At 44.4% G+C, this 18,257-nt stretch overlaps 1 protein-coding gene across 1 annotated transcript in view; it reads right to left on the bottom strand.

The window, feature by feature from the left end:
* Positions 1–18,257, bottom strand: part of kcnh4b (potassium voltage-gated channel, subfamily H (eag-related), member 4b) — a 156,215-nt gene that overhangs the window by 17,052 nt on the left and 120,906 nt on the right. The window contains exons 13-14 of the mRNA XM_078529140.1: positions 15,207–15,568; positions 5,127–5,233 (exon numbers count right to left, since the gene is read on the bottom strand). Of these exons, the coding sequence (XP_078385266.1) occupies positions 5,127–5,233; positions 15,207–15,568 (469 nt within the window). The remainder of the gene's footprint in view (positions 1–5,126; positions 5,234–15,206; positions 15,569–18,257) is intronic.

The raw sequence follows: 18,257 nt of genomic DNA, 5'->3' as shown, positions 1-18,257 counted from the left end.
ACTTTTTTTTACATTGGGCACTCAAAGCAAATTTCCAGCACTCCAAAAAGTACAAAAGTAACTCTTTACTGACAGGTAAAAGTTCTACTTTCACAAACCCTAGTTTTAAAAAGAAATTGCTTTCCAATGCCAACATTTCCAGTTTCTCCATATTGTCATCTCTTTTCTCAGTTCCTGTTATTTATCATTGTATTATCTGTAAATATCTGTAAAAAGCCAGGAACTAATTAGCTAGGAACTAATTGTTATGTGTTAGTGTCCTGGGGGCGACATTTCACAACTGCACTAGAGATGCTACGATGTATAACTGATGTGATGTGTAACAGCACCAATTCAAACTAGTCCTTCTATTATACAAGGCAGTGTGGCAAGTTAAAGATAAAGGGCATGATCTTATTGAAAAGTGGAGCAGGTTTGAGGGGCCAAATGACCGACTTCTGCTCCTACTTCTTATGTTCTTATATCTCCAGTGCTGTCTAGTCTGATATCAGCTGGCATAGTGAAGACCAGGAAATCAGCTTATTTTAGCTAATAGTGCCACATGTCTGGTGGCAAGAGACTGAGGGCTGATCTCACTCAGGTATAACTCCTCAATGGAAACCATTCCCTTGGAAAATGATCTCCTTTGTTGATAAAATGACAATGAATGAAAAGCAAATGGTCAAAAACTAAACTTCTAAACAAAGGAAGGCTTGCGTTTATATAGTGCTCTTCATGACCTTAGGACATCTCAAAACACTTGACAGCCAATGAGGTACTGTTGAGGTGTAGTTACTTGTGTAATGTAGGACATGTGGCAGCCAGTTTGCGCACAGCAAGCTCCCACAAACAGCATCGTTATAATGACCAGGTAATCCGCTTCAGTAATGTTGGTTGAGGGATAAACATTGGCTAGGATACCAGGAGCACTTCTCTGCTTTCTTTTGAATAACACCATAGGATCTTTTACACCCACCTGAGAGAGTAGGCAGACCACAGTTCCATGCAAAATAAAAAATGAAAAATTATAAAACTAATTTGGAGCCTGCAATTTCATTTTAAGATCTTAAATTGGTTGTTTCTAGATTTAAAGGGTGTCTTATCTCAAGGTTCATTTAGCCACAGTCATTGAAATTCCAAATTACAGCTGGGACAACCATTACACTTCTCGACTCTCTCTCACTACAAGATGCAGAGAGCTCATTATCTTTATTGGCAAAGATTTTTCCATTCACCGTATTTGCTTTTGTGAAGAAACAATAATAATTTTCTAAGACATCTGTCTGCATATTGCTTAGAGTTACATGGGGCAGAATTTAATGGCCCTGTTGTGGTGGGGGTGGGACTGTAAAATGCAACAAGCTGTTCAAAAGTCCATTGATTTTGGTGGGACCATAAAATTCCACCAGCATAAAATTCTGCCCATGATCTTTGTTGCTGAAAATATTGGTCCCATTTAGGCTTTATTTGCTGAAAGATTATGCATTTTTGTAAATTAAAATATAATTTTACATTACAATGGCAAAGGAACTAAATATAAAAAGGGATTCAATAGGATAGATACGGAGAAATGATTTTCTATGGTGGGGAATCCAGAGCAATGGGGCATAGTCTTAAAATTGGGGCTAGGCCTTTCAGAAGTTAAACCAGGAAGCACTTTTTCCACAGGATGGTTAGTGAATATCTGGGACTTTCTGGGCAGAATTTTTGGGCCCCATTGATGTTGAGAACAGAGATAGACAGGGCCCAAAATGCTAGTGCTGCCCAACATGCTGGTATCTCAGCACTGTTCCTGGTGCCAGCCATTTAAGAGGAGGTGGATTCAGGATCCAGTAGGACTACCCATCCCCATGAGGCAGGCAGCCAACTAGACTCATTAAGAGCCTTGCTAGAGGCAATTAAAGGAGGCTGACTGGGATTTTCCAGTTGGCTTCCAGTTTTCCGATGTGAAGGGGGCAGTTTACCTGCCTGGAGGTGGGCACCCAGCAGCAGGCCAGGGTGCCAGTGTTGTATAATGCTGTGTGTGCATGCATGCCATTGTAATGTAAAGGTGCTCAGCAGATCAAGGGTTAATGTGGGACTGGAGAATGGCACCGTCCACGGTATGATGTATAGAGTCACATGGTAATGGACTGAGAGAACAGTCTAGAGAGAACACTCTGAAGCAGCCTGCCAGCATGGCAGAGGCACCAAGCATGACATTAACTGGGGTCTGTATGTGGTTCATGACTACCAATAAATGGTTCATGTTTAAACATACCTCAAGTCTCAAGATCTCATCATTGAGACATCAAACACACCCATAACACAACAGCCAGGAACCCAAGCCCAGCCTGCCTGGATGCAGGTGAAGCCAAGTGTCATCCTTTAGAGGGATTCCCAGCCCATGCCCCCACCCTACAGTGGCCTGGCTGCTTTTTTTTAATTGAGTTTTTCAAAAAAGGTTGGTGAAAGGACACCTTCATATTGAAGCATTTATCACCCATTGCAGGCTGTTTCTCTTCTCAAACTGCATGGCCTCTGATTGGCCCACTAGCTTCAAGAGACCATCCTTAATTGAACGGGGAACCTATCTTCATGCCCATTTAGAGGGCACTATGGTTAAAATCCTAAAGAGTAACTGATGGCTCCCGGGAGTCGTGTTCAAGACCTGGAAAGATTCAAGACTCCTGCTTCCAGCCCCACAAAGTGAAAATTCAGCCCACTCCACCAAACAGCTGTGAATGCTGGGTCAACGGAAATTTTCAAGATCAGAATCAATCATTCTTGTTAGGTAAGAATATCAACGGTTATGAAGCAATGGTGGTTAAAGGGAGTTGAGATATAGGTCAGCGTAACTGAATGAAATGGTGGAGCAGGCTTGATGGGCTGAATGGCCCTCTCGCGATGCTATAATCTATTCATTTTTATTAAATAATATCTTGTTTGTATAATTTATTCAGCTTTGGTCACAGAACATTATCAATCTTAACAATTTCCAATTATAGTTTATAGCCAATATTCCCTCTAAGCTGCACAGTGCATGACTCCGCAGCAGTTTTTAACATATTGTGTTGTCCAATAAGCAGGCTGTACACAGCAAAGAAAAATTAAAGTGAAGTTGTTTATAGCTGTTTTAGCTCCTTGAATTACTATCACCAAAACCTAAAAACCACTAAAAATCAGGGGCATATGGCCTTCTAAATGCTGCTCACAGGGAAACCTCCCTATTTCATTCCTCATGCAACAATGAGTGCAACCGCGTCAGAGAGACAAAATGAGATAAAAACAGAAAGTGTTGGGAAAACTCAGCAGGTCTGGCAGCATCTGTGGAGAGAGAAACAGAGTAAACGTCTCAAGTTTAATGACTTCTGAAGTTTTAAAGGGTTCTGAAGTTCACTCAGTTCTGAAGAAGAGTCATATTCAACTCGAAACATTGGCTGGGATTTTCTGGTCCCGCTCACAATGGGAATTGTCACACGCGGGATGGAAAATTTGATGGAACAGCCAAAGACCCACTGACTTTGGGCAGGAATTTCCGGTCCTGCGGCGGACAGGACCGGAAAATTCCAGCCATTAACTCTGTTTCTCTCTCCGCAGATGCTGCCAGATCTGCTGAGTTTTTCCATTACTTTCAGTTTTTATTTCAGATTCCCAGCATCCACAGCATTTTGCTTTATTTCAGAGGCAAAATGAGGATGGATTCCAGTCAATGAGATATGTTTAACAGAAATTGGATTGTATCTCACATTTTTGCCACATTGCTGCAAGTTGCTGAATGTAAAACTTATCACATTCTCAAGCGATGATACACAAAACAATAACACCCAGTGTTGCTTGCACCTGCACAAATGGGATAAACTTTGGGATTCTGCTGACCTCTCAGCAAAGCGCAGGTAGAGCCCCCTGCCAAGGAAGACAGTGGAGCCGTGGCTGTTTTGGGGTTCTGCTCTTTCCAGGAATTTCCAGCTTCCAAGAACGAGAACTTCCCTCCATCCACAATACAAATGTTGCTGGGGGGGCAAAGTAAGAGGTGGGGAGTCCCTGAGCCAGGAGCTGCTGTCTGGCTGGCACCGTCAAGACCTGGGGCTGGATTTTTGGGTTGTCGGGCGGGTGTGGTAGCCGGGCCCGGGGGTTGCAGCCGGGAAACGGTCTGGCGCCCACACTCGGCCCCTGACTGCGGTTTCATGCTGGCTGGCCAATTAATGAGCAATTTTAAAATCAAAAAGTAAAGGTTTTTAAAATCTGAAAAAAAAAATCCCGACATGAGACTCACTCACAATAACATCAACAGAATAAAAATTCTGCCCAATAATTTATGTTTATTTTTTATTTGATTGTGGAAACCTCATCCCGCCCGTGGGTGAGGTTTGCTAAAAAGTCAAAAGGCCGCCTGACCGTAAGGTTGGACAGGAAGTGAAAAATAGAATTAAATTAATTGGTTAAGGGCCTTAATAGGCCTCTTAATTGCCAGTGGGCGCGCTGCTGACTCTTGTGTGTGCCTGCCGATCGAAATATCGCGCAAGTGCACGATGATGTTCGGACACTCGCCCAACGTCATCGCGCACTATTTTATACCTGATCAAACTGGGCGCGCGCCCACTGGATGTAAAATCTTGCCCCTGGTGTAAAAGTCGAGGTTGGCAGGTTAAGTGATTTGAGATATTTCCAACAAAGGTGGGTTCTGCTTGTTGGCTCCAAGGCAGGGAAATGTCCTGCACCCTCAAGGAAAGGGCGGGGGCGGGGGTGGGGGGGTGCAGTGGAATTTTAAAAAAATACTTTATTCTGAGGTGCCCAAAAAAGATGTGCCCAGTTTTGGGGACCTGGCCAATTGTGACCTCCCCATGGTGGGCGGGTGCTAGGTTTTTGAGCCACACAGTGAATGTGGGCACCGGAGAAGGGCCTTTAATGGTACTCGAGTCCACCAGTCCGATGACAACAAAGTGCCCACCCGCTGACACAACAAAATCTGGCACCAGAGGGCACCAGTGAGCACATCAATTCAACAATATATCATCCAGTCACCGTTACATGTTGTCTAGGATGGACCTTTCCAGTGTTAGTCAAACTTTTAAATGAACAACTATTTCTCAACTCTTGATCAAGCTTTCCCAAACACTCCTGGTTTGAATTAACTTCCCCAGTGTGATGGATAGGAGGCGAATTACCTTTTTTTGGAGAGAATTTGGTTGATTTCTGAAAATTCTGATCTACATTAAAGTGAAATGTTGGTGTTTCATATGTCTTGCCATCATCTTCAATCCCATCAACAATCCTGCAAAAAAAGAAATGAGAAGGGTTAAATGTGAACAGTTTGCTAATGTGATGAATATCAATCTCATCTTTCATACAGTGGAGCATTTTACTGGTGACTGCAATATTGACACCTCAATATCAGGAGCTGAATTGAGTATTACTGACTAACACCTCCCCAAGAAATAAGCAACAGGTTCATCTTTAGAGCTGAATTTAATACTACAGCTTCTGCTACCACAGGTTTGCCGTGCCCTGCCTTAAATTTCAGATTGTTTCAAATCTAAAAGTTACTGCTCTGACTCTCTCCTTAAAATGTATGGACCAGTTGGAAATATACTGCATAATCTCCATTGCCTTTTTTTTATCACGGGATGTGGGTGTCGCTGGCAAGGCCAGCATTTGTTGCCCATCCCTGATTGCCCTTGAACTGAGTGGATTTGCTCGGCCATTTCAGAGGCAGTTAAGGGTCAGCCACATTGCTGTGGGTCTGGAGTCACATGTAGGCCAGACCAGGTAAGAATGGCAGATTTCCTTCTCTAACAGACATCAGTAAACCAGATGAGTTTTTATGACAATCAACAATAGTATTGTGCACCATCACTAGATTCCAAATTTGTTAATTAAATGTAAATCCCGCCAGCTGCCATGGTGGGATTTGAACCCATGTCCCCAGAGCATTAGCCTGGGCCTCTGGATTACTGGTCCAGTGATCCTGCCACTATGCCACCATCTCCCCCTTTTGTACCAGCAGAAGGATCGAGAACCATAGGACATTGAATGAAGGTGATCAGCAAAAGAAACAATGGCAGCAAGGGGAAAATCTGTCTTATACACAGCGGCTGGGATTTTCCGGTCCAGACCGTGACAGGGATCGTCGTGGGCAGGACCCGAAAATCATGCCCAGTGAGTGGGTGCAATTTGGAATGCACTGCCTGAGAGTGTGGGGGAGACAGGGTCAATCGAGTGGTTAGGGTCTGGAATGCACTGTCTGAGAGTGTGGTGGAGACAGGGTCAATCGAGTGGTTAGGGTCTGGAATGCTCTGTCTGAGAGTGTGGGGGAGACAGGGTCAATCGAGTGGTTAGGATCTGGAATGCTCTGTCTGAGAGTGTGGGGGAGACAGGGTCAATCGAGTGGTTAGGGTCTGGAATGCACTGTCTGAGAGTGTGGGGGAGACAGGGTCAATCGAGTGGTTAGGATCTGGAATGCACTGCCCGAGAGTGTGGGGGAGACAGGGTCAATCGAGTGGTTAGGGTCTGGAATGCTCTGTCTGAGAGTGTGGTGGAGACAGGGTCAATCGAGTGGTTAGGGTCTGGAATGCACTGTCTGAGAGTGTGGGGGAGACAGGGTCAATCGAGTGGTTAGGGTCTGGAATGCACTGTCTGAGAGTGCGGTGGAGACAGGGTCAATCGAGTGGTTAGGGTCTGGAATGCACAGTCTGAGAGTGTGGTGGAGACAGGGTCAATCGAGTGGTTAGGGTCTGGAATGCACTGCCTGAGAGTGTGGTGGAGACAGGGTCAATCAAGTGGTTAGGGTCTGGAATGCACTGCCTGAGAGTGTGGTGGAGACAGGGTCAATCGAGTGGTTAGGGTCTGGAATGCACTGTCTGAGAGTGTGGGGGAGACAGGGTCAATCGAGTGGTTAGGGTCTGGAATGCTCTGTCTGAGAGTGTGGGGGAGACATGGTCAATCGAGTGGTTAGGATCTGGAATGCACTGTCTGAGAGTGTGGGGGAGACAGGGTCAATCGAGTGGTTAGGATCTGGAATGCACTGTCTGAGAGTGTGGTGGAGACAGGGTCAATCGAGTGGTTAGGGTCTGGAATGCACTGTCTGAGAGTGTGGGGGAGACAGGGTCAATCGAGTGGTTAGGGTCTGGAATGCACTGTCTGAGAGTGTGGTGGAGACAGGGTCAATCGAGTGGTTAGGGTCTGGAATGCACTGCCTGAGAGTGTGGTGGAGACAGGGTCAATCGAGTAGTTAGGGTCTGGAATGCACTGCCTGAGAGTGTGGTGGAGACAGGGTCAATTTAATCTTTCAAAAGAGAGTTGGATAATTATCTAAAGAGAAAACATGTGCAGGGCTACAGGGGAAAGATGGTGGGGAGTGGGACTAAGTGAGTTGCTCTTGCAGAGAGCCAGCACAGATACGACAGGCTGAATGGCCTCATTTTGTGCTGTAACCATTCTATGATTCTATAAGAGGGTGTGAGAAAGAGAACAAGAGAAAGAGAATATGAGGGAGAGGAAGGCAATGAGAAAGATTTTCATTTTTATGTGCCTTTCATGAGCTCAGGGTGTTCCAAAGTGTTGTACAGCTAATATATTTCTGAAGCGTAGTCACTGTTATTGAAGCATGGTGGCCAATTTCCACAGACTGAGCTCTGACAAACAGCAATGAAATTAATAACTATATTTCCTGCTTTAGTGATGTTGGCTGAAGGATAAATATTAGCCAGCACATCTTACTCTTCTTTGCAATAGAGATAGTGGGGCTGCAATTTAACACCTTAATTCAAAGATGACACCTCCAACAATACAGCACTGTAGCATTAGCCTGCTTCACATGTTCAAGTCTTTGGAATAGGATTGGAACACACAACCACCCCACTCAGAAACAAAGGTGCTACCCGTTGAGCCAAGGGTGATATCTATGGAGCAGACGCATCAGCTTATTGAACCAGACTGATGGGATCATCATCAGGGGTGACAGCAGAGGGAGAGGCAATGGCAGGAGGAGAAATATAGGACAAAAACAGAAAATGCTGGAAAAACTCAGGAGGTCTAACAACATCTGTGGAGAGAAAGACAGAGTTAATGTTTCGAGTCTGTATGACTCTTCTTCAGATATGGGAATTGGGAATGACTGAAACATGATGTATATTGTCATCTTTCACAGTAAACCCACCAGTGTAAAAAAATATTGTGTGCTTTCGATAAGAATTCTGCATTAATTGCTTTATTGCCAAAGCCAATGTGATTCTCTCATTTCCAATTCTCTCTTGCTGCCAATTCTGCAGTAGGGGAGAGATTCTGGAATGAGAAAAAATTCAGTGATTGAAGAATCACAGAATACTGGGTACTCTGACATTTTTTTATTCATTCATGGGATGTGGGCTTCACTGGCTGGGCCAGCATTTATTGCCCATCCCTAGTTGCCCTACACACAACAAATCCTTTACAGAGAGCAAGCCAGAGCTGACTATTTGAAGCTGTACTCTGCAGAGGGTAATTAAGGAGCCCAAACTCCAGCAACAGTTCCTACCAGATATGTATAGAAACACTTGAGGCCTTCACCTGCCTCTCAACTCTCAGCCTCTTTTCCACACCCTCTCCTTTCCTCAGTTGCCACTAGCAGACTCTCTACTCTTTCACTAGTTTCCTTCCCCACACCACTGGAGATTCAGCAAGTATCCTTCATACATTCCTCTTTTCTGCTGCCTGACTCCACCCCTTCAATCATCCACAGCACCTCAGGGAGTTGGGAGAATCTCAAGTCATCCAACACCACATATCCAGACCTGCCCCTCCTCTGTGTCTCTATATTAAATTCTCTTAGTCAAACAAATGTTGTTCTCTAAGTTGATTAAGCTACAAACAATTTGAGAAGTCCACTACATTCCTTCATTGTCTTTTATTAAATCAGGTTTGTGTTCAGCAAGATAATAAATCTTAGGGAAACAAACATCCCCATGTACATGGACACTGCTAATGCCAGAATAAATTCAGTGCTTTTTACCAATACATGAAAATTTAAAAATGTTTTTTCTTTTCTGTTCAGACAGATCTAATTCACAGCATGGAGACCAGTTTGAACCCTTTTCTCCAACTAGTGCTCCCTTTGACTATGGTCTATGTGCTGGGAGTCCGGGATCACTAAATCTATCTGACCATTATTTAGTTAATCCATGCACAGGATGTTGTGCTTCCCCCCAAGGGGGACCATCTAAAAGCTCATTTAGTGGAGAGACAAATGAGATTGGCATTCAAACGCGGGACTTTGGGTTGGGAGTTCAGCATCCAAGCACATAGCCCATTTGTCCTGTGATCCCTCTCTCTAGCAGTCCATCGAAACAGGGAGGATGCTGGTCAAGGAGTACAGCCTGTGGCAAGAGCTTGCACATGGAGCCTTCTGATGTAGGGACTGTTGTGCTGTAGCTACCACACAGTTTTGGCTGACCTGGAAGTTCTCCCACTCCCACTGTCTGCCATGGACATACTGGAAGGGTTTATAGTTTGATAATCAACCTGTTTGGCCACATTATGACCACACCTTCCATGGCCATCAAGTCCTGTATGGAACTAGAACCTGGAGCTTCTGGCTCAGAGATAGGGACACTATCCATTGCATCATAAGACCTCCTTTCTCCTATGATCAACATGGAGAAGAGGTAACTTATTTGTTAGTTTGCCTATATTCAAGAATTGATATGGGAAATCTATGTCACAGGAGGTGAACTAAATTAGTTGAAGTCTTGTATTATAGTTTTTAATTTAGATAAAAGGCTAGTAGCTAATTTAAAGATGTTTTTTCTTTCCAGTTCCAATTTTGGATCAGCTTTCGGGCAATATTCTCCACCATTTACATTCCCATTCCATGGTGCAACAACTAATTTGCAATTCCTACTCAGTCCTGCTCTTCCCCCATTTACACTCCAACCTTATTCTGCTTGTCCCCTCCATTCTGTTCATCTCTTTCCCATTCCCAGTCGAATTTTCACTTGACACGACTCCTTCCCATTTATACCATTTCCAGCCACAGGGCTGTAGAGTGCTCATCCAGGCTGTGTGTGTGTATACAATAGCTGGCTGCAAATTGCTAACAGGTGGACCATTCCTAATTCTTACATTACACTTTCGCTCCATTTTGCTTTAGAGTCAGATCAGGCCAATGCTACTGTTATAGCGTAATGGCACTCTGAAAAGTTCTGGAAAGACAACAAAGCAAAAACACTTTTAAATTCACACCTATACATCAGTAATTGTACTTTGTCATTTGTTTCAATTGTCTCTAGTGTCACCTAAGTTTTCCTTGCAACTTTAGCACCAGATAATTAAATATAATTATCAGCTTGCTTTATGTTTCACTCTGGCAGTGACTCACGCAGTTTTCTAACCCACATTCCATGCTATGTTCAGGATTAGCAAAGAAAAAAGCAAAGGGCAGGTCTGTGTAATTTGTTGCCGCAAAGACTCCTTCCCTCCTCCCGATTCCTATGTAAAAGCCCTGCCGCACTTCATCTCTTTCTTCAATATATGAGGCGTTATTGGAATGTACGGTTCCTATGTTAGACTATAGACTATAGCTCAGGGTGCAAGTTCATGACTTGTTATTTTTAGACCTGACAACATTGGTGTGATTTGTGATCTGTTAAAGTGACACAGTTCACAATATCAATTAAATAAAATCAAGCTGCGCTTATTTTTCAGTGATGTGCATTAAAAAAGGTACATTAATGAGCAATTGTCACTCTGGCTGAATGTCAGCTAGCTGTGTCTGCACATCCTGAAAATTGCACCAGGCCCACAGTCCTTGCTCATGTTCCATTTCTCTTACTATGCAGAAAATGACACTCAATGGTGAAGATTATTGAGAGGCAAAATGACATATAATTAAAACCATCAATCACCCCTCTCTGACGGATCTATGTCTCTTATCTGGGCAACAATTTTTCATGATTGTTAACCTTCAGTTCATTACATTTGTGGTAGATTAGCAATAAGGCACACCCTGGAGCAAGGAGACAAATTCAGAAAGCTGAAAATTCAAAAATGATCCATTTTTGAGTTCAACGTTAAAGTGCTTGGTCAGTTTGATGTGGTCTCAGAGTGAGGGTGGGAGTCAAGTCTCCTTGCTTTCATAGTGAAGAAGTAGAGGAGATGTCAAACAGGAACCCAGACAATTTCTCCTCCGTGTCTGAAGGGATGACAATGGTACCTGCTAATTACAGTTAGACAGTAATGAGATGCCATCCTTTCCATATCTTCCCAATTAGATATTTCTTTTTTAATTTAAGAATGAAACGTCTGTGCCCACTGGCGTCAGGCATGTTCGGTGGCATGAGCGGACAATATAGCCAAAAATCGGTTTCACGACATAGTGAAACCAGTTTGCAATTGTCCGCTCCGCCCGCTGATGGAAGGCCACGTTTCCCGCTATCAGACATCGGTAGCCTCATTGTAATACATCTGCATATCATTATAAGCCCAGCCCACCGGACTCACCTTCCCCTCTCCCGCTGGATCGTCTGCCCACGTCGGCATGTTTCCAAGCCAATGTGTTTCACAACATCATATAAAACGCGTGCACTTGGCGGGCTGCACTTTGAGGTTGAACTTGGAGTTGAGTGCACAGTAATATTGAGGAGCTCTCATCCGGGTCGCCTGTTGGACTTCAACATTGAGGCACATTGTTGGAGGGGGGTTGGGGGAAAGGGCTACCTTGCGGTTGAGGTGCGTTGGTGGGGGGGGTGGTGGAAGGGGTGTCCTGTGGTTGAAGGCAGCGCACAAGCATTTGCAGGGTGGGGGGGTTGGCAGGTGGGTGAGGGAAGCGGCCGTGCATTAGGGACACCTTGTATAAAGTGACCTTTCCTCTGCAGCTGAGACAGTTCAGGCGCAGACACATTGACATGATTGGAGTTGGGCCTCTAGCTTCTCTGCCCACACAAGCAACACAGAGGCATCAAAGTGCCACCAAGTGCACCAGAGCTTTTCACCCCTCGGGCACAGACTGCAAACTAAAGAGCGCTTTAGTGGATGACAGAATAGTTGGATGACTGAGCACATTGTACAATCTCCTGGCTAATGCTGGCCATGGAGTAGTCTCTGGTGGAGAAACTCACAGCCCTTTGCAATGTCATCATCACGGTTTGGATCAGTCTCGCCCATGGTTCAAGCTAACAGTGCAGCCTTGCAGTGCGGGTTAGGAGAATGCCTGTGCCTGAGCTGAGAGCACAGCCTGCAGTCCAATGGGCAAAGCTGCTGCCAATCAGTCAGGTGGAGTGGGGCGGAGGTGGGTGGGGTTTCGGGCAGCCATGCAGCGCACTAAACTCTGGCCATCCAAGTGGTGACCAGCGCCCTCCGGGATGCATTAAGGGGTCTTCAGACTTAACCAAGACAGTTAACCCATGTGTCTCTCTCTTTCATTCTACAGGAGGAGTAAATCAGGATCATGGAGCCTGGTGAACTAGCTGTATGCCTGATGGCCTACAGAGAGCGGAGACGATGGAAAAGTGAGTGACTGAGGTGCCTGGCTGTGCAGAGGGAGCAGCCTCTGGAAGAAGGGGCAGCTGGGGCTCCCACACAGGCCACTGAAGAGCCACAGCGAGCTGTCGCTGGTTGGCACCTAGCGAACCCAGGGTCTATAGATGCTGCCAACCATTGCTGCAGATGACTGAGAACCAGAGCCACCGAAGACTGTGCATGTCTAGGGAACTGGTTGGTCACATCTGCCAGCTACTGCAGGATTTGGCGTCACGGGGACATGAGGGCATCCACTGCCAGTGGCTGTGAAAGTGACCGTGGCGCTCAATTTCTATGCCAGTGACTCCTTTCAGGGCTCCACAGGTGACCTCTGTGGGATATTACAATCCTCCAGCCACAAATGCATCCATGAGCTCACAGGTGCCATCTTCTCGAGGGCCACACAACTTTGTGCATTTCGCCTGGACCAGGACAGCCAGGGTGAAAGAGCAATTGGATTTGCCCATATTTCAGGTTTCCCACAGGTGCAGGGTGCCATCGACTGCACTCACATGGCGCTCAGATCTCCGTCACAACACATGGTCAAATATGTCAACTACAAGGGATTCCATTCACTGAATGTGCAGCTGGTGTGTGACCACCACAAACTCATCCTGCAGGTCTGCGCACGGTTTCCAGGGACTGTGCACAACTCCTTCATTCTCAGTCGGTCACAGATCCCTGAACTCTTCCAGGGTCCACAGAGGCTGCAGGGTTAGCTCCTCGGGGACAAGGACTACCTGCAGATGCCGTGGTTGATGACACCCGTGCAGCGGCCTCAGACTGCAGCAGAGTGACGCTATAATGAGGCTCATGCTGCAGCTCACAACTTGGTGGAGCAAACCACTGGAATGCTGAAAATGAGATTCCGGTGCCTGGACCGGTTTGGTGGAGCCCTGCAATACAGTCCACAGAGGGTGTCACACATCGTCGTCGTCTGCTGCGCCTTTTACAACCTGGCGCTGCAACGGGGAGAGGAGCTGGCTGAGGAGGAGATGGAGGAACTGGAGGTTTCCTCCAATGAGGAGGACTTTGACGGTAATGCGGGTGAGGAGGTCCTTGAAGGCGACCATGATGGGGATGAGGCCCAGCAAGTCATTCAGTTGTATTCAAGAAGGTAACTTACCACCTTCTTGAGGGCAATTAGGGATGTGCGATAAATGCTGCTTTACTGGCGATACTCCTATGAATTCACATATCCTGTGAATGAATATAAAAAATATACCACTTCACAAAAACAGTACCTAATCAGGTGCCTGCTTCAGCACCTTCAAGCAAGTTCAAATTATGGTAATTAGCAATTAAGACCAAAATGATGTGGTAAATCCAGATTGTCAAGAAGGCTTGTCTTATTAACACAGTACCCACTTAGCACCTATCTCCACACTCTCACCAAAATGAGTACTTTACAAGGAACCTTTTTGATTCTAATGGATCAGAGAGAATCGCATGGCAGGGCCACTGAGTTATTTCCAATATTATAGAAAATTGAGGTCCATTTTGTAGCTGAGGAGACAGAATGCAGACAAGAACATTCTGAACCCTGCTTCTGTGTCTCAGATTGTTTTGTCAGGGACAGTCAATACATCTGATGGAAAAATCAGTGTATAAAAGGGTTCTGTATTTACTTTCTCACTTGGATAAAATGCTTATAAATAACATGGTCATTGCCTTGCAACTGAACGCCACAATAATCAGCCTGACCAAGGTCATGGTGAAATTCCGCTTTTGAAGAGAAACAAAGGAGGTTTTTTTTCTCTCTAGCGATGACTCACAAATGAAATCATTTCAAAAACTGTGCGTTTTGAAACCATGCCTATTGCTCCAATGCTATTCCTGACTGTGAATTATGGAGGAGATCAGGCAAGCTTCTCCATTTCTTTAAAAGGGAAATTTCACCTCCAAACGTCTACATTTATTCTGAAACTTCCCCGACATCTATTGTGTGCGGAAAACACATCGACCCAAGTCTGCCACAAATAAAATCAGCTTGTTCATTTAGTGACGAAAACAAAAACTGCTGGAAAAATGTAGCAGGACTGACAGCATCTGTGGAGAGAGAGAGGGAGAGAGAGAGAGACAGCGATAATGTTTCAAGTCCGTATGAAGAGTCACACAGACTCGAAACGTTAACTCTGTCTCTCTCTCTCCACAGAGGCTGTCAGTCCTGCTGAGTTTTTCCAGCAGTTTTTGTTATCGTTTCAGATTTCGAGCATCCGCAGTATTTTGCCTTTAGTTCATTTAGTGATTTGTTTCCATCATTCACCAACATGACAAATCCGAGGGAATCATCTTAGACTCATTCTGGCACCTGGTCTATAAATTAGTTTGCAGAATTTGCTACCAATGCAGATGACTTCCCCAATCCTATTGACTAAATAGTAAAATGTTACATAACATTTGTATTAATCAGTAAGAGAACTGATCAATGCCCAAATTTACCATAAATCACATGGGCCAGGATTTTCCGGCCCCTTCCGCCCGGCGGGATATTACGGTCCCACTGAACTGAATGGAGATTTAAATGGCTCACCACATCCTCCATAGGGGAGACTCACTGTGGCAAGGCTATAAAATCCTGGCTATGGTCTTGTGTAAATTGGGTTGTTGGAAATACACTGGTGCACTTGCACAACTTGAGTGTTTTTTTCACAGATATTTTTCCGTTCTTCCTCCTGTTGCAGTGGTACTGATACTGTGCCACGATAATACATACTGAGATATCACATTGTCAGCACATTTTTTTGGAGTCATACCTAGGACTTAGGTCTGGAGGTCCACAGCAGTTTAGAGATGGTAGAAGTAGTTTTGCTGGCTTTCGTGCATTACCATTTCCACCATTAGATGTGGTGTCTTCCTTCTTGTGTTGGGGGCTTCCCCCACTCCTGCACTTTGCTGGTGACCGACTGCCAAGCCTTATCGTCGAGTAATGCTTGAGGTCATCTCCGAGCAAGCTTCCGAGCGACGCCCGTCGGATTGGGCTGTTCAAACCAGGCAACGTGAGCTTCCGCCGTGTCTTAGTTGCTGGTGAGAGGTGTGAGTATTCGTTTGGTTCGTCCTCGGTTTCCAAAATGGAGGGAAGTTTCTTATTGGAATTGTCACTGCTCTCCAAGCGGTTCTAAGAAAATAAATAGAATTGTCTCATCAGGCTGTACATTTTTTTTTAAGTGAAAGATGCAAAGACTCCCAGCCTTTCATTTTTAAAGAATTTGGCCCAACAACTCTCCTGCTGATGGGGTTCATAGATTTTCTCATTTCTTGAGAAGCTTTGCTCCAAGTCAAGCTGAACTGGAATGCAACTGTGCTAGTGTGACATTCTAGTCAGTATACATCCTCCTTTATTTCAATGTAAGAAAAGCACCTACATTTCTGGCATTGGGTGTGGGCAGTCTTATAAGGGAGAAAAGATTAATCATAAAAATATAGCAGTGAAACCATCTTGTTTGCCTACTTTCTTCCTTCCTCCTCGCTTAGAGTTTCCAAATGATGGTGAGTTATGGTTCCTTGGGTAGTGACTATCCTCTAGTATTTCATTAAGTAGCCATTTTTCATATGGGACACTGGACAGAGGACGTAAGAAGGCTATTTGAGTGTGAGCTCTATCCTTTTGTCACCCAACCTCCATACACAATTTTACCCTTTCTAGTACAGACACTGAACCCAACTGCAACATCTCTACACCTTCCTCAGCTGAGGTCACAGGTCAGCTAACTCAGCAGAGAACAAGAATTGGGTCTGCAGGGGCCTTCTGTGCCTGTCTGACCCAGCACCCAGATCTGTGCTGGTCAGCAGTCACAGTGAAAGTGAGATTGAATTAACTGAGCCAATTATTGAATACCTTTAGCAATTACATTCACAAAAGGAAAACACTCACGGCTTGGATGTGGCAAGGTGAGAGGGATGTGAGCCATGACAGAATGCGAAGGGTCTAATTGTTAATTTTTCCTTTTGCACAAGGAAGAGTGTTCCTTTTCAAGTTTAGCAAGTTTCTGTGAACACTCCAGAAAAAGGAATTTCTACTAAAGTCTGTACCGGAGGGTGAATTTGAGGTGTTGTTGCAAATGTGCTCAGACGACATGTTTAACTCTTCTCAGCCCCGGGGTCCCAGAACATCCACCTGGACCTATAATATATCATATTGTTACAATCCCCTTAGGGGAGGCTGTAAACCAAATAACCACATTTTCCGAATGACACCCAAATGAAAAAAAAATCAACAAGATTCCACTTTTTGTAACATTTATTTTAACACGAATCAGAACCAATGCAAATTAAACATGAGTTAACAAGCAAATGATACTTCAAATAAAAAGGTAAATTTCATTTTAAATATTCGATACAACAGAGAAAAATCAAACATGGTCACAAGCATGGAGCTCCCCAGGGGTCAGTGTTGGGACCCTTGCTTTTCCTGATATATTTTAATGACCTTGGTGATTAATTTTGGTAGGAAGAACATGGAGATACAAGGCAAAATAAAGGATACAACTCTAAAGATGGTGGAGGAACAGAGGGACCTGGGTGCATATGTACATAAATCATTGAAGGTGGCAGGACAGGTTGAGAGAGCAGTTAATAAAGCAGACAGTATCCTGGGCTTTATTAACAGGGGCATAGAGTACAAGAGCAGGGGGTTACGTTGAATTTGTATAAGTCTAGTTCAGCCTTAGCTGGAGTATTACATCCAGTCCTGGGCACCGTACTTTCGGAAGGTTGGGGAGGGATTAGAAGGGGTGCAGAAAAGATTAATGAGGACGGTTCCAGGGATGAGGAACTTCAGTTATAAAGATAGATTGGAGAAGTTAGGACTGTTTTCCTGAAACAAAAGAAGGTTGAGAGATTTGATAGAGGTACTCAAAATCATGAGAGGTCTGGACAGAGTAGATAGGGAGAAACTATTCCCACTCATGATCAAGAATGAGAGGGTACAGATGTAAAGTAATTAGTAAAAGAAACAAAAGTGATATGAGGAGCAATTTTTTTATGCAGTGAGTGGTTACAGTTTGGAATGCACTGCCTGAGAATGAGGTGGAGACAGGTTCAATTGAAGAATTCAACAGGGAATTAGACTGTTATCTGAAAATGGGAGAAGGTGGGGGAATGGTATGAGGTGAATTGCTCATTCAAAGAGTCAGTGCAGACATGATAGGCCAAATGGCCTTCTTCTGTGCCATTTGATCTGTGATCTGTGATTTGTATTGCCAGTCTTGATGGTGCAGCTTTCCAAAGTTCCTGTTTAACCAACTAACCAATAACACCCTGATTCACAGCTTGACTCCTTCTGGTAAAACATCCAGCTCTTTAGCCTCTCTGAGCTATTTATATTGCCTTCCAAGTTTTAGACCTTTTTAGCCAGCTCGCAAAGTGCCTCCAAGATCTTGTCTCCTTTTCTGCCAAACAAAAAAGCTGACCTCTTCCTGAGAAAGATTTACTTCCTTTCCTCACAATAATTCAGTGTGTTCCTCTTTCTGTCTCTGTCTGTTTTCTCTTTGTATCTGCATCTGTGTTCTGATCGACTTCTGCCTCCAGCTCTCCCATCTTATTTATAGCAGTGGTTTCTTTGTTTGCCCACTCTGTATCTGCACCACATGGCTTTTTGTATTTTAACTACCTTCCTATTGGTATACCTTTCAAGTCAAGGGTCACCAGGTCACATGGAGTAGTATTTCTTATGATTCAAGAAAATTACAATTGATCCTTATACAATTGAAGGGTCTTTTTCAAACATTCTTTAAAATACAATTACAGATTCCACAGATATTTTAGAGAAATTACAAATTTTCCTTACTGTCCTGCTTCTGGATCGA

The sequence above is a fragment of the Cetorhinus maximus genome, chromosome 25 (genome assembly GCF_964194155.1).
Source record: "Cetorhinus maximus chromosome 25, sCetMax3.hap1.1, whole genome shotgun sequence".
Taxonomy (NCBI): Eukaryota; Metazoa; Chordata; class Chondrichthyes; order Lamniformes; family Cetorhinidae; genus Cetorhinus; species Cetorhinus maximus.
The sequence above is the reverse complement of the archived record's forward strand: the minus strand, read 5'-3'. Positions and strand labels throughout refer to the sequence as shown.